The 15,473-nt window shown below is 32.7% G+C and overlaps 1 protein-coding gene across 12 annotated transcripts in view; it reads left to right on the top strand.

Moving 5' to 3' along the window:
- The window catches only part of LOC134545329 (broad-complex core protein-like), a 164,751-nt gene that overhangs the window by 116,531 nt on the left and 32,747 nt on the right, over window positions 1–15,473 (top strand). For 2 of the 12 annotated variants that reach the window (XM_063388588.1, XM_063388599.1), the window contains exon 5: window positions 5,360–6,270. The exons of 9 other annotated variants lie outside the window; for them this stretch is intronic. In XM_063388588.1, coding sequence (XP_063244658.1) covers window positions 5,360–5,568 — 209 coding nt within the window. In that variant the 3' untranslated portion in view covers window positions 5,569–6,270. Of the gene's footprint in view, window positions 1–5,359; window positions 6,271–9,314; window positions 15,418–15,473 lie in introns of those variants that run through there. One more of the 12 variants, XM_063388585.1, reaches the window with a different exon arrangement.

Below are 15,473 nucleotides of genomic sequence, written 5' to 3'. Positions count from 1 at the left end.
AAAGGACTAAGAATTATATTAAAATTGTTTGAACAAAATATTTTCAATATATTGATATGTAAAATTTAATAGGTATAAATTATTATTATGGCTCAATTTAAAAATAAATATTAATAAACTCAATTTTTCTTTAAAGTAATCTATACAACAATATAACAGAACAATGTTTGGCAGGATTTGATTAAATTTGATCAAACTTTATTACCAATCTGTGACAAAATGAAATTTATTGATGTACTCACTATCCACATTATATCAATCTTTACTCAGAATTGAATTATGATTTTAAATTTGGCTTCTTAGTTTGTGTAGTTAATTGATGCAAGTTTTAATGTTAGTTAATTCTCCAACAGTTTTAGTAGTACTAAAGGCTTTGACTAGCATATTTTTAGTTACTAATTAGTTGTAATGCACCTCTGGTGCCTGTTGGAAAATGATAAATAAATCTAACAAATTAATATACACATAATATTTATTAAAATTTCAATTTATTTTAATAGTGTGCAAATTAAAATTATTTCTAATGTATGTAATGATAAAAAAATTGTTTTTAATGAAGAACCTCTTGAAAAACGACATACATAATCAAAATTGATTTTCAGCGATAATTTGAATATTAACGAAGTTAATTATTCAAATTAGATAAGTAAAAGAATTATTAAAATCACGCAAATTAAATTAAAAAGAAGTTCTTCTTTAACTTTTAATTTGATCTTTTGGTGAAAAATTTAAATGCACTTCTTAAAAGATTAAAAAATGATAAAGTGTTGCTGTGTGTACAACAGCAAGTGCTGCTACCTGCAGAGTGCCGGCCTCAGACTCCTGGTGGGCGACTTCCCGCCGCACACTGGCATTCTGCAGGCAGGCGCTATCTCACAGCGTTGTGCCATCATAAAGTCAGTGACGAGCATAACTATACATAGTATGCACAAAAATTTCCAAAATTATTTAGGGGAAGTTTGCAGCGAAGTTAAAAAAATTCTGGGAAGAAAGTACAGCTTTTGTCTTTTACGTTGTGGCTGGCGGAGAAACGGGCACCATATCCATTTCTGTTGTTGTTCCTGCATTTATATTGGACTTATTTTCGGGGCTGCCGTGAAAATTAATGTTAAAATATTGCAAATACCAATACACCTTGCTACTTTAGTTCCTTTGGATTATGACCATTGGCTGAAGTTAAAATACTGGTATTTATTATTTTTCACTAATTATATTTGAGTTTTACTGTCTCAATGAACTTGGTATATGTATTTATTATCTATTTTATTTAAGCCAAACTGTAATTGTATTTAACCATAGTAATTTTTTTTCTGTGGTTACATTAAAAAAATTTCTTACAGATTTTTACATTATTTGAAAAATTTATCTACTATAGTTTTTTTTTTACTTTTTCTTGTTTCTGTAATAAATGTGTGACATGTGTTTTGCCATAGTTTTATAATTAGGTACATCAAGGTGACAGAATGACATGGTTTTGAACATACCAGGGACAAGTATTTATATTAAAAGTTTAAACAGCCTATCTTTGTTGTGGCGGACAATCATGACGGCCACTGACACTGTATCTTGAACTAACTGAAATAGAATTGAAACATCAATTGTCTTAAATGTTAATTTGTTTGTATTTAAAATGTTTTGAAAATAACACATGACTGACCGCCATTAGTTGAAGTTGAAACAATATTGAATTACTGGTACCATTAAGAGATAAATATTACGTAGTTCCCAAAGGCAATGAAAAATAACATTAATGCTTAGTTAAGAAAAAATACTTATTATGGTATTGCTTTTGACTCAAGACCTCAGTACCAATAATTATGATAGAATTTGTACATGAAATTTTGTCAACATGGTGAACTCAACATTTGACATTTGAAGTACGTGGAAGCTGAAGGAATGAAGTTTAGTCCAACTGAATTGAAAAACAGAAAATTATGAACGGCTTAAAACAGAGAAGCCAGTCCCAGCAAATGAGATGCATTCCAATGAATGTTGGACGAACAGAGATGCAAGTAGTCATCCAACATTTTAGGAACCACACTTTGTTCCCATTCTCAGGTGAGAGTTTATTTTTAAATATTATTATTGCTAAGTACATTCGTTGATATATCAGTTTAACTAAATGATGATAATACAGACTGAATGTGATAGGACACAAATAAACCAGAAAGATAAACAACCAAAAACTTCCACATTTTCACCCATTTGGCAGCCTTTATAACACGAAAGTGGAGAGAACAAATGTACACATCAATTTTGTTTTGTTCTATCCAGTTTTTTTGTGTCCTGTCACTTTGTCTGTACTATTGTTATTATAATTTTAGAACGTCTTTGGGATTTCTCGTATTTCTGCAACCTAGTTTAACAAAATGAAAATGATTTAATTACTGTGTTTTATATTTTTTCAAAGGTGTGTGCAATTAAGTAAGGCTACTGAGGATCATATGGAAAATGCATTTAATTATTTTTTGTGTGTTTCCTGCATGCAAAATTATTTAAAATATTTTGCACTCTTGTGTTACAAATGTAATTAATTCATTTAGATAATAAAAAAGTATGAGGGGAAGGGGAAAAAATTGTAAGTTTTTTTTTATAATAGCTAAATTCTGGTGATAAAAGTCTCTGTCAACAGAAAGTGTGAGCAAGTTATTAAATTAATAAACCTACTTTTAGTGGCATCAAACCATTAGTAATTTATTTCTCTTGTCCACTAAAATGTGATTGAACAAAGATGTGTATACTATAATGTAATAGTGTCTTTGGCTGACTTGTAATTGCTCTGTTGACCCTATTTAATATCTGTACTTATATACTTATAATATTATAAAGAGAGAGTTTGAGTTTGATTGTTTGTTTTTTTGTTTTTAGGAAGTAAATTCTAAAACTAATGAACCAATTTAAACAGTTATTTCACTGTTATAAAGCTTCATTATTCCGACTGGACATTGGCTATGTTTTATTTTTGAAAAGGAAACTTATCACGACAGTGAAAAAATAACTGTAGATGTATGTTTATCATGAATACATGCATTTCAGGAAGGAATACATTTATGCCAAAGAGATATGGAAGTACTGATATAAATTGTGTGTGTATTAAATATATTTTATCTATACTGTATTTTGTCAAAGTACAATTTAATTAACGTGATTCAGTATGCAAGTCAAGGGGTTTTGGATGGGCCAGGGGAGAGTGGGAAGAGCACTTCACGTTCTGAAACAGAAACTAGCGTTTTTCACCGAAAAACCATCATTTTGGCCTGGTGTAAGTTGGAGTCAGAAACAAAATTATTTGTATGCAATTGTGTTTTATTTTGTGATGTGAAAAAATTTGTAATCAAGTTTTTTTTCATTGTCAGTTTTTTTTTTTATTAAGTGAGACTTATGTGGGCGTGATGGGAGTAAAATTTCATGGCCAAATGTTAATGTAACGTCAGAGAATAGGTACATGGCCAAAGAGATATAAAGAAAGCACTATGCTATATATGTTACTGAGCTCATTTTTGTTCTGCTCTTTGTGCAATGATTTTTTCCCAGCCCAAAAAAAAGTAGAACTGAGAGAGAGAGATAGATGAAAGAATAAGACTGAGTGTGTGCACATGAGCTTGTTTCAGAAAATATATATTGGTATCCTATACAGTTAGCTGTGAATGCCTTGAATTTTATATTTGCTACCAGTGCACTTGCGTTCTATGTTCAACCATCAGCATAGACAGTGCTGTTGGAACAATCCCTGCATTTCCCGCATAGATAGCGCTTCCTGTTATGAATTTCATGTTTCGTTCCGAGATTTGGCATGTTCTAAATGGCAGAATTGTTTGAAGAAACAGTAACAAAGACAGTTTATTTTTAGGGTGTATTTCAACAGTGAGTAATATTATTTAAAAAATGGTCTTCTTTCTTTCTCTCTCTCTCTCTCTCTCTCTCTCTCTCTCTCTCTCTCTCTCTCTCTCTCTCTCTCTCTCTGCCATTTTACCCCTACGATAAACTTACGAGTCGCGGTTTTAATTTCAAAAGAAGTTTCACTCCTATCATGTTTACTGAGTTATACCTGTTTTTTTTATATATATGTATATATTAAGGTTTTACTGTAATAATTTGTTCATGTAATAATCTTTCATGTACCCCAAGTGTGGAAATTTTTTTATATATTATGTATAACACTCAAGAGGTACAAAATAAAAGTCTTCTAATGATATGTATGTATATTATGTCTCTTTAATTAACACCACAATGAATGTTACGTTATTGTATTGGGATGAAAACATTATTTCCACTGTTCTGTTGTGGATCAAGAAATTAAAAATCAGTGATGGGTCAAATTCCATTTTTTCTCAAATCCGAATCTTGAATCAATTTCCCAACACTAGGCCTATCTCGAATACCTTGCATTTGAATCTAAATTACAAGAGTCAGAAATAAACTAATATGTAAACAAACAAATACCTGAGTTTTCAAGAAACAGTTAAGCCTTTTATATTTTATTTTAAAACATAAATGATTTTTTTTTTGTCATTTTCCATACAGCTCTAAACAACCATGCTGAGAGTACTGTAGTTGGTAACGAACCCCTCAAATTTATTTGATAGTTTCTGCAGAGTAAAATAATACAGGTAAAGTTAAGGGTAACTAGGTCTTGCCTTCTTTCAATTTCATATAATTAGATATTGCTTGCAATAAAGCTTCCGTCATTTTTTTTTTTGTTTGATATGGAATAGTACTTGGCTTTGGCAACGTGTTAAAGTTGACACTTGAAATGATAAGTTATTCCCTCACGGTGCTTATAGACTGAGCCTGTAAGTAAATATGTGATTGCAACAAGGTGTAGAAGGTCTAGGAGATATGTTTATGCCAAAAAATTGGATAAATAGTTTTGAATTATAATTATAGCAAAAACATAGAAAAATCCAAGGTTGTAAGACCAGATCCCCTTAACTGTAGAGGTTTAAGTGTTTGAATTCCCAAAATTTACCTTCCTCAATTATTTTTATTTTAATCTTTTTCTTCAACTCTTCCAGTCTCTCAGTCAATTCCAAAGATATACCTACTTTTAATTATTTATTGTAACTTAACTATATTTTTGATATTTTGTGTGGTAATAACGTTATGCTTTGGTTATAATATTGATGTGTAATTATTTTATTATTTATTTATTTCATAGCCATAAAGTAAAATGTCTACTAGAATTTAGATACACCTTAAACCACATGTTGAAGGTTTCATTTAACTCCATATATCGTTGAGATACGAGTGGTTCACTTGAGTGGACGAATAGTCGGAAAGGATTTGATGGTATTGAAGGGTTTCGAGGATCGCAGCGTGCTGCGGTGTGTTATGGGTGCACTGTTTGTTTGTGTTGCAGGCCTGCTGCCGCTGCTCCCGGGGGAGGGCGGCGGCCTGTTCACGTGCGTGCTGTGCCTGCGCACGTACAAGTGGAGGACCAACCTGCGCCACCACATGAAGCTGGAGCACGGGGGCCAGGGGCTGGCCGGCTGCGGCCGGTGCGGCCGCGTCTACAAGAACAGGGAGAGCCTCAGGAAGCACCACTGCAGCGCCCAGCTGTCTGCCTGATGGCGCACGCTCGCGACCGCATCGGTGTTGTGAAGCTGTTCGCGTGATGAGAAGCTTCGTGGACTGGAGTGGAGAGACATCGTCAGTGTTCCCGCAGACGGGGACATTTCTATATTACTATTGAATTTTTGTCTGTTTTTTCTGGTTGAGTATTGCACAAAAACTACTGGACCAATTTTGATGAAAATTTTTGTTTTTAAAAGCTTATGCCTATAATTAAAACCTGGTGTATTTTTTTATCTCACTACAATGATGGAAGCCTGAGGTATAACAATAAAACCACAATTTTTTCACAAACCTGTGCAACCAATATAAGGTGAGCTTCCATCTCTACCAACACCCACTTCTACCAATACTACTGTGTACCACTTACATAATATAATTTATCTATTCTATTACAATCAATAATTATTTCAAAATTGATTATAACTTTTTAATTACACAATGTGATAATTAAAAAAAAAAATCATAGTGTGATTATTTGCACCGGGACAGCCACTGGTATGTGTAATTTTGCTAGATAGACCAAGTACACAGAGGGAAATGTTAGATGAGACAGGGAAAACTCAGGGACATTAGCTGAAGTAAGGGTGTGCGAACCCTGTTCACGTTTTGGTCTCTTGCCTGGCACACTCGGCCAGTGTAGCAGTGTTGAAAATTATCGAATGTGAAGTGATAAATAAAATAATTTAAAATTTTAAAGTGAATGTTTTTATATATTACCCTCACTTAGTACTTACGTCATACGTGCATCCATTCAACAGGAAAATTACTGCAGAATTTAGCAAAAAACATTTGCAACCAAATGCCTTGAAAGGTCTTTAACCTGGCATGTTCGAGACCATGGCCATGCCTGGTTATTGATTTTGCCGGATTAACGATCACCACCATAGTTTTAACAGGAATACCATGTGGGAAATATGAAATGTATTCCACTAGAAAACAGGAAGTGCTGTATTGAAATTAAATCCGACAGCAACGATAAACTCTATTGAACTGAAAATGCCAGTGGTACAATAATGCAACCTGCAGCCAAGGTTGACCGCTGGAATCTACCCAAAAGAATCTGAAAGTGAGTGGCTCAGTTGATGCTGGGTTACAGAAGGTGCCGAACCATAGGATGCCCGATTGAAGAACTTTTCTTTTATTACTGCAGAATTTAGCAAAAAAATATCTGTAGCCAAATAACAAGGGTAGGTCATTTTGAAAAAATTTAAATTGGAACAAATAATAAAAAGGCTACAATAAGTGGTATGTAAAATGTTATTTTCAATAATATTGTTTCTGTGGCATCTCTAAATATTATTAAGTTTGTAGAGAGGGAATTTGACCAAATATGATTAAAATAAAAGAAGTTATGCTGATAAATAATGGATTTTAGTCATTACCACCAAAACAAAAGTGAAAATTTTGTGGGAAGGGGGGGGGGGGGGGGGGGAATTTTTTAAACTAGGCAAATTATTTTTATGGCATTTTCAAGCATTTATATCTGAAGTGTGTTCTTTAACACGTATTCTGTGTTGCAGGTAATATTACAAAATAAACAGTTTGCAATAGTGCACTACATTATATATTTTTGTATAAATAACTTTTCAGAAAAAAAATTCTAGACTATTGATTTTATAGGTTGTATAGCTCCGATAAATTACATCACTTTAGTGTGATTGTTGTTCATGGAGTGACACTTTATGTATTTTTTAAACTTTGTGAATAGTATTATTGTGGATTTACACAAAATTCAGGGGCTACCTTTCATTTTTTGTAGTAAATAAAGCAAATTTTCGGTTATGAATGCTTGTTTTCTTCAATTTTTTCTTTTTTATTTACTTTTACACTCGGTAGATGTAATTTACTGCCAGAGTTTTGCCAGTGTTGTAATTCTGTGCAGATTAAAGTAATAGCTTTCACATACTTTTTAAAATTTATGAATCCAAAAGAAAATTAGAAGGGAGAAAAAGCATGAACAAACAAAAATATTTTTGTTACTTAAGAAATATAATTCTCTGTCCAGAATGATCTGCACGTGGCAAGTTATATATAATCTGTGATTTTGATTTTTTATGTATTTAATCAGTTGGATCAACAAAACAGTTTTTGAACTTAAAATTTACTGTTATGTTTCTCACTTTATAATATTACTTTATTTTTAATATTTTGCAATGTGAAATTTGAAAAGAAAAAAATCTATGCTGTATGTTTGAATGAAATTTGAAAAATATTTGAATTTCATGAATAATTTGATACTAGATTCAAATTAAAAAAAAAGCAGGATTCACAGAAGCCTATTGAAATATTTAAAAATTGCAAAATTGAAGATGTTTCCGGCTAACACCCTTACGAGAGCCGTTCAAACTCACCAACATAATGCGTACGTACAGTGACTGTCAACATCACCTCGACCAACACGATGGCCTTGATGACATGACGCGACCATATGACTTGTGATTTGAATATACCTGATGCATCGCCAACACCATACTTTATTTTTTCTTTCGTTTACTTGGAATCCTATTATGATGACATGAAACCTGCTCAACAAATGGCCTTTTTTTTTCTTTTGGCCGGGTAAAAAAAATATATCAGGGAGGCACAAATTTTCAAAGAAGAAAGATTCAAAATAAATATCAAAAATTCAAAAAAGCTTTTGTGTTCACAATAAACTGTTCTTCTTGTAGCTACAACCATTTTGCTAGCTTTTTTTTGGAATGCTTTTATTGAATTATCCTTTGCCTATCCTTCTGTATTATATAGTCTGCAAACAAAGACAATTTTGGTTTTACTTATATGTGTAGCAAAAATTCAAAATTAGAGACTGTATATAAATTACCATGGATAACATGTACAACTTTTATGAACTAAGAAGACATGTGAATATTTCTTGGTTAGGGATAACATAAAATTTTGCTCTGGGGGTTATACTGAAAATAAATATTGCTTTTTTGAGTTTTGAACTCTGCCAATCAGTTTATCTGTCACAATACTTTAACAATTAATACAGAATCATGTATGAAGTTTCTGTAATTTTGGTTGGTATTACGATGTTGATATTTTTTGGGAAAGACAAGTGTTATAATGGTATAATGTAATTTTTTTATTCTTTCTCTATTTATGTTGTATAAATTAAATAAATGATTGCGTGATTTTTTTAGTTTTTTTTATATCTACTCTAGTTCAGTTTGAATACTAATATAGTTGACAGTGTTTTTTTTTTGTAGATATGGTTGATTTTGTTCGTGTAATGTGTTTACACACATAACATATATTCATGTTACAGGGGAACAGATGACAAAAAATCGCATTTGATGTACAATTTGTTAGACTGGTAAGTTTTTAATTTGCTTTCTGGTCGCAATAATGTTGTTTCTAAAGACAGTTTGTGTTTTACTTTCATCACTAATGTTCTAAAGTATTTTGCATGTATTTCTACAGTTTAACTATACATTATTTAAACTTTTTAATTAGCATATCTGTAGCCCTACTGATTGTTAGAGCTCTGCTAACTTTTCAGTGAATTTTTCCTCCCTCTATTTTTTGCTCTTAAAATGAAGTAAAAAGTGTAATTATGTGGATTTTTTTTGTTTCTTTGTTTTCAGTGGTTTTTCTATTCACCGTTAAACCTTGTCTTTGTGAATGAGGTTATTTTGAAGTATTTAATGCAGCATACAACAAAGTGAATTGTTTGATGAGTGCCTTATTGGAGACAGTAGGCTGGTGCCCGCTGAAATGCGTGCTGTGCTGTGTTGCAGACTCGAGGGCTGAAGGCTGGGAGCGCAGCAGGGGCCAGTTCAAGTGCCCGTGCTGTGCGAAGCGCTACCGCTGGAAGACGGCGCTGCAGAGGCACACGAGGAACGAGCACGGAAACGACCGGGGTCCCTTCTACTGCAAGGCGTGCAGCGGCTGCTACAAGAACAGGCGAGGGCTGCTGGAGCACCAGTGCAAGTACTTTGGCCAGCAGAACAGAGCGTCCGTGTGAAGCCCGCGCCGTCCAGCGTTGCCACCTGCCGTGTCGTGTTTTTGGATTGGTTCCTTTGGTTGGGTTTATAAACCACGCTAGGAAGGCAATGATGCAACACGCAATCAACGCCAGAATATCACAGTCATTTATGAAGCACGCAAATCACAAGATGTCACCATTTCTCGTAATTTATAATTTTAAAACATTAGAAAACAAATTTCTACCCCTGGCTTCTCATCATAATTCATATTTTTCAAGAAAACAAAAAAAAAATTGTCAGTTTATTTTTAAAAAACTTACCTTCTTCATTGTGTGAATAACAAGTATAAACGTGATGTATATAACAAAAGAACATTGTGCTCTTCCATGCACATAACATCTGCATCTTCAAAAGCTTTAGGAGCACTTATCTTCAGATATGGCCATTGAAAACACAAGCTAAAACGCAAGTAAGGTGGAAGTTGAACAATACTTGCGATGTGTTATTGCATCTAGAATAGTTTATAAACCAGTCCTCTAAAATGTGATTGCTGAACATTTTGTGTCTTGTGTTTCATGCATTCTTGCATTTCTTGCGTAGTTTATAAACCCAGCCTTAAGACAACAGACCTTCGAGATTATAGTGATTGCTGAACCACTTGTGTGCCGACTCAGTGTTCATAAATGAGGATGTTTCTTCTCAAATGTGCTATTTCTGTTATTAAAATAAGTTGTGGAAAAACTAAAGAAACGTTCGTACAATAAAATGGACATGAAATGTAGCCATTATATAATATGGTACAATTGTTATTGAATTATTATGTGAATCCAGTGTATGTTATGTTTGTTTTATCGTAAATATTATAAAAAATAAATGTTACAGTTGGAAGTGGAAACTACCTCTTTTGAACAAACACTTTTCAAATGTGTGTCATTCTGGGGGCTGGGATCAAAATTTTTTATTTAGTGTTCTGTGTAAGAAGTAGGTTTTAAATCATATGTCCATTATTCTGATGTATTTGTTCTACATTGTAATGATGTAATAAAAAATGTTTTCATGATATTCAATTACAGTTAGGAAAAATACTTATAATTTTATTTCATAAACTTCAAGGATTATATCCTATGTCCTTGGAAAGCATTGTGTTTAAAATGAAATACTTGCTTGAGTAGTCCAGTGAACTAGTATTAATTCCACTACTTGAATTTTTTACAAAAAGTTTCAAACCATTTATGATTTAAGAATTTCCAGGTTTCATTTTGAACTGTTCCTAGTTTTTCTTCAGAACAAAAAACATAATAATGTACCAGTTTTTTTTCTAAATAGGTAAGTCCTAGCATCATGGAATTCTGACTGAAAAAAAAAAATTCTGATCTCTTTTTTGTCCTTTACTGCCTATATTCACAACTGTTTCATCTGAGATTGTAAAAATAAGGATCATTTGGTGAATTAAATTTGAAAGATATAGTATTTGTAAAAAATGTTAATGGACATAGGCCATTGCTAATTATCACTGAATATCATAGAGAAACCACAAAATAGACAAAAAAAATGGGTACACAAATACACAGAAAAACAAGCCAGACTCAGCAATTGCCAAATGTATGTATGCGCAGATAGCACAGAAAATTCCGTGAAAGGACTTAGAAAAAATTATTGCAGCACAGACGAACACTATGGGCTGACAATGAGACAGTTTTAACAAGAACAGAAAATACAGATAACACAGTGACAAAACATATGGACCCAATGATGAAACAAAAAAAAGATCAGTTAAAGCAGCTATGCTCAGGCCAACTCAGGGATAAAAACAAACAGATATTTTAGATACCACAAGGATGATGGCACGGAACACAGTATGTTTCCTGAGACAAGCTGTTCTCATATTGTCGCAACTATTTGTTTTGGAAAGTCTAGTGTGTTATATGTATATACAATTAACTGAGTTATATGAAGCTGATTGCTGTATTTGCTCTGAAACGTCACAACAATATGGGTTAGCTTTAATAAAGCTGCTTTTTTACTCTTAATCCTAATTTATTTCCTGTGGAACAAGGATTTGTGGCAAATTCAAGATCAAAGTAGTTTGGTCATCTTTTGTCCTATGTTATGTTTTCACAAATTCATTTTCAAGTATATACGCTAGAAGTTTACGTAACATAGGTGTTGAGACACACACTAATTCATGCCGTATCAGGACCTGTAGTCACTGATTATAGATATAAGTTACCGCTGTAATTTTAAGGTTTAGTAAATATCTGTGTACGACAAAACAATTCCTCTGGCATGTTTTGTAAAATATTTGCTTACGCAAGAATGAGAAGATTTAATGAGTTGGGTTTTCACTAACCCTTTGAGTTTATATTTGAGGCAGGTTGGTCATCTTTAATCTCCTGTTCCAATCCTTTGTCAAGTATGGATCCCTAGTCCCTTGAATCACTTTGTTTAGCACAATGTCACATGATTTAAGGGACTGCACAGCCATTCTTTACAAACTAATGGAACAGGAATTTAAAGATGGCAAACCTAGCTCGAGATACGAGTTGTTAAAACTGCCTCTTCGTATTGGCCAGTAAGCTTTGCTGCAACTCAAAGAAACTCAAAGCTGACCGTATTTTAGTACACTTTGCAAGTAAACTCTTAAAGTAAAAAAAGAGAAAAATAATAATAATTTTCAATTATTTTAACATGTTATTTTATTTTTACTGTTTGTTGAATTGGCAAGAAATTGTAGAGAAACTGTTAATTTTTTTGGGCGCATACATATACAGAAATGTAGAATTTTTATACTTAATATTTAATAATGAAACTTTTACAAAAAAACTAATTTAATTGATCATAATTCATAATTCCTAAATAAGTGCTACACATGTGTAGTTTTAAGTAGTAAGTATATCTAAGACTGTTTTAATAAATGTTTACTTGTAATCATAATTTGCATCAGAATAATCTGTTATGCAGTTGTTATAGTGATGCATTTTTTTCAGCGCATTTTATGATAACAGTAAACAAAATTACACTTGTTTAGAATATTGGGTTTCTTTTGATTTTTTGCTGAATGTAGAAGTAATGACCTCAAAGTTGTGTTGTCATGAATGATAAACAAGAGACTTCTGAATTGAAATGTACTAATTTTAAGTTTTCAAAATTATGAGTAAACCAATTTTAACATTGCTGCAATTTTTTTCTTCACAAAATAACTTTTGGTTATTTGTGACACAGCATAACACCAAAGGAACAGATTGCTTGTGGGACAGGCATTTTGTTTATGCTGATCAACCGCACTCTCCGTGTTGGTATACCAATATGACTGTTACCCCTTTCTCTTCTTGCCAATCAGACCTCAAAGTCTGCTATTAGTGCTGATTGCATTTCCAATCTAGCACCTTTTCGTTAGTTTGTGAGTTTGAAGAGTTAACACGTGATTTTGATTTTGGGGCATTGTTTTCACTGCTTTTTACATGGCTGTGTTGTAGTAAGTATCATGCGTACAAACAGATGCAGAAAATGCTCATTAATATGGCACGTTCACGACCTCAGTGATGGAGGATTAGAGATTTTGTTGGATTATTGAATGTAAATATAGTTTTTATGGGACAGTTACCAAAGAAAAATGATACAATGCAATGTTATTTCCCTAAGGAAAGAATAAAAATGTACACGAATACTACTGTTTCAAAAAATGGACCTCATGTTTTGTCCATCAACAAACACTAATCCATCCCATAGAAAAACTGAATGAGGGTGGCTCCATCAGTATAGTTTTACAGAATATGCCAAACCAAACAATGCTGTATTGTAGAGTTGACTGTACCACAGTGTTAAAACCCTGGACCAATGCTGTATTTAGTGATGGCTAGCCCACCCGGCAGCATGGGAAATGTGTGCAGTCAAATGCGTGGGGATCGAGTTGCTGGCCAGTGCAGTGGCTAGACTACTAGACATTCAAGTCGAAGATCTGTAGTTCATCACTCACACACATTACCAGTGGCGAACACATGGAAGGTGTTGTGGGAACTTTAACTGGTCCACCCCCACCCCTCAGAAAAAGTATTTTTGTATTTATTTGTTTCTTGTACCTTTACAGAATTATATTCTTTTATTAGAGATTTGAGTAATTTGTGTAACTTTTTGTATTAATACAAATAATATGGCCTAAGTTTTACTGGAATATACAACATAAAACTGAATATGAATGGGAAAAAAAAAATATTTCTGTTATTGAAATTTTTATTCAGTTGACATCCCCTACTTCTCCCGCCCTCTCCCTTATCTTTCTGATCAGCTCCGAAGCTACTCCCAGCTAAAAATCCAGGCAGCACCACAGTACATCACCTAGCTATGCTGTCATAGAGATAACTTGTGGATGAATACCCTACCAAAGATTTATTGCACTGTGCTGATATTAAATTACAATGTAAAAAACTTAGGTATGTAGTTTTTTTTCAATTAGCTATTTTTGTATAGTTTGTAAGTAAGAGTAAACTTATAAATTTATGTAATATGGTACTGATTTTAACATGTGTATTTTAAGTTAAATTATAAATTTAAATAATCTTGTACTTTTGTGACATAAATTATTTAGTAATGTATATTAAGTAGTCCTCATAAAGTGTTTTTATGAGAGTAGGCTATTTCATGCTATATAAAAACCTTGTAACTATTGATGTATCCTTAAATAAAATATGAGAACAGTTTTGGTGTTGTATAATGTAAAAGTGTGCTGAACCAAAGATAGTGGAAGAGTCTAGACAGAGCATGAGCTAATGAAAGTGAACCTAAATAAACCGGAGCATTGTCATGCAACGACTGGACATTTTCTCTTCTCAATGTGGCTGTCATAATATCCACTCAATGCTTTCTTATGAAAAAAAAAATCTTTTCAATATATTCTCTCTTGGGTCCCCCCCAACCCCTCCAATCATCCATTATCCGGCTTTATGCTCCCCCCATGATTTTAACAGTGCCGCCGTATTCATTTGGTCACCTTACTTCGTCATTTGACTTACATGGCTGGCAGTTAGCTTTGATTATATTGTTATTGCTCACTTGTGCTGCTATCACGGTATCTATTTTGAAGTTTGTCGCTCATCACTATGGTGGAATTTTGCTGACTCAGCTTGTGGCTTTACCTGAATTTAAAAAATAATTTGTTAAACTATTGTATTAGATTATTTAAAATCCTTTTTATTAATTAATTGTAGTTCTTGTTTGAGCCCCAGATATAGTTGTAATTATAAGAGAGACTAACCACATGCTACAAAGTCATCCAGCCAGCTCCACCAAGGTCATAAAATGATAAACACTGAACATTGAATGGTAACATGAATTTACTAAGAAACACACCAGAAGATATCTTCCTTTTGACATAATAAAAATTTAATTTTTAAATTGGGGAAGAATGAAGTGATTTGACTATCATTTGCATACCTGCCTGCAGTGATAATTCAATTGCTCTTTTTTATATATGTGCTGGTCGATGAAGTAAGCGTAGTTAGTAGATTATGATTTGAGTAACAATAAGCCAAATAATAATTATTTTTTAATTAAAGAGGAGGATTTAAAAGTGATGAAATAGTGTATTTTGGATAAAATGTTTTGAGTATATTAAAACGAGGGCCTCTGTTAAAGATGTATAAACTAAAAGTAAAAACTATGGAAAAGAGACTCATTTTATTTACTTTAAATTTGACCCTAAGGTGTCATTAACAACAACCGTGGTTATGAACTTGTGTTTAAAACAAAACAAAAATGTCTTTGCTTGAATTTGAAAGTAAATGTAAATTTTTTAGGATAATTTTTCGTGAAATGGGTTGTTCTTTGAATGATTGGTTTTGTGTGTCTTCATCTATAGTACTGTGGATTAGGTTAAAAATTTCACTAGTTATTTTGTGCTTGTTAATTAAATGTAATAATAGCCGGTAGTAAACTATAATTCTTTTAAATTTTTGAAACATCGTCTAGCAGAAT

The sequence above is a fragment of the Bacillus rossius genome, chromosome 1 (genome assembly GCF_032445375.1).
Source record: "Bacillus rossius redtenbacheri isolate Brsri chromosome 1, Brsri_v3, whole genome shotgun sequence".
NCBI classification, from domain to species: domain Eukaryota; kingdom Metazoa; phylum Arthropoda; class Insecta; order Phasmatodea; family Bacillidae; genus Bacillus; species Bacillus rossius.
Note: the sequence above shows the minus strand (reverse complement) of the source record. Positions and strands in the feature narration are given on the sequence as shown.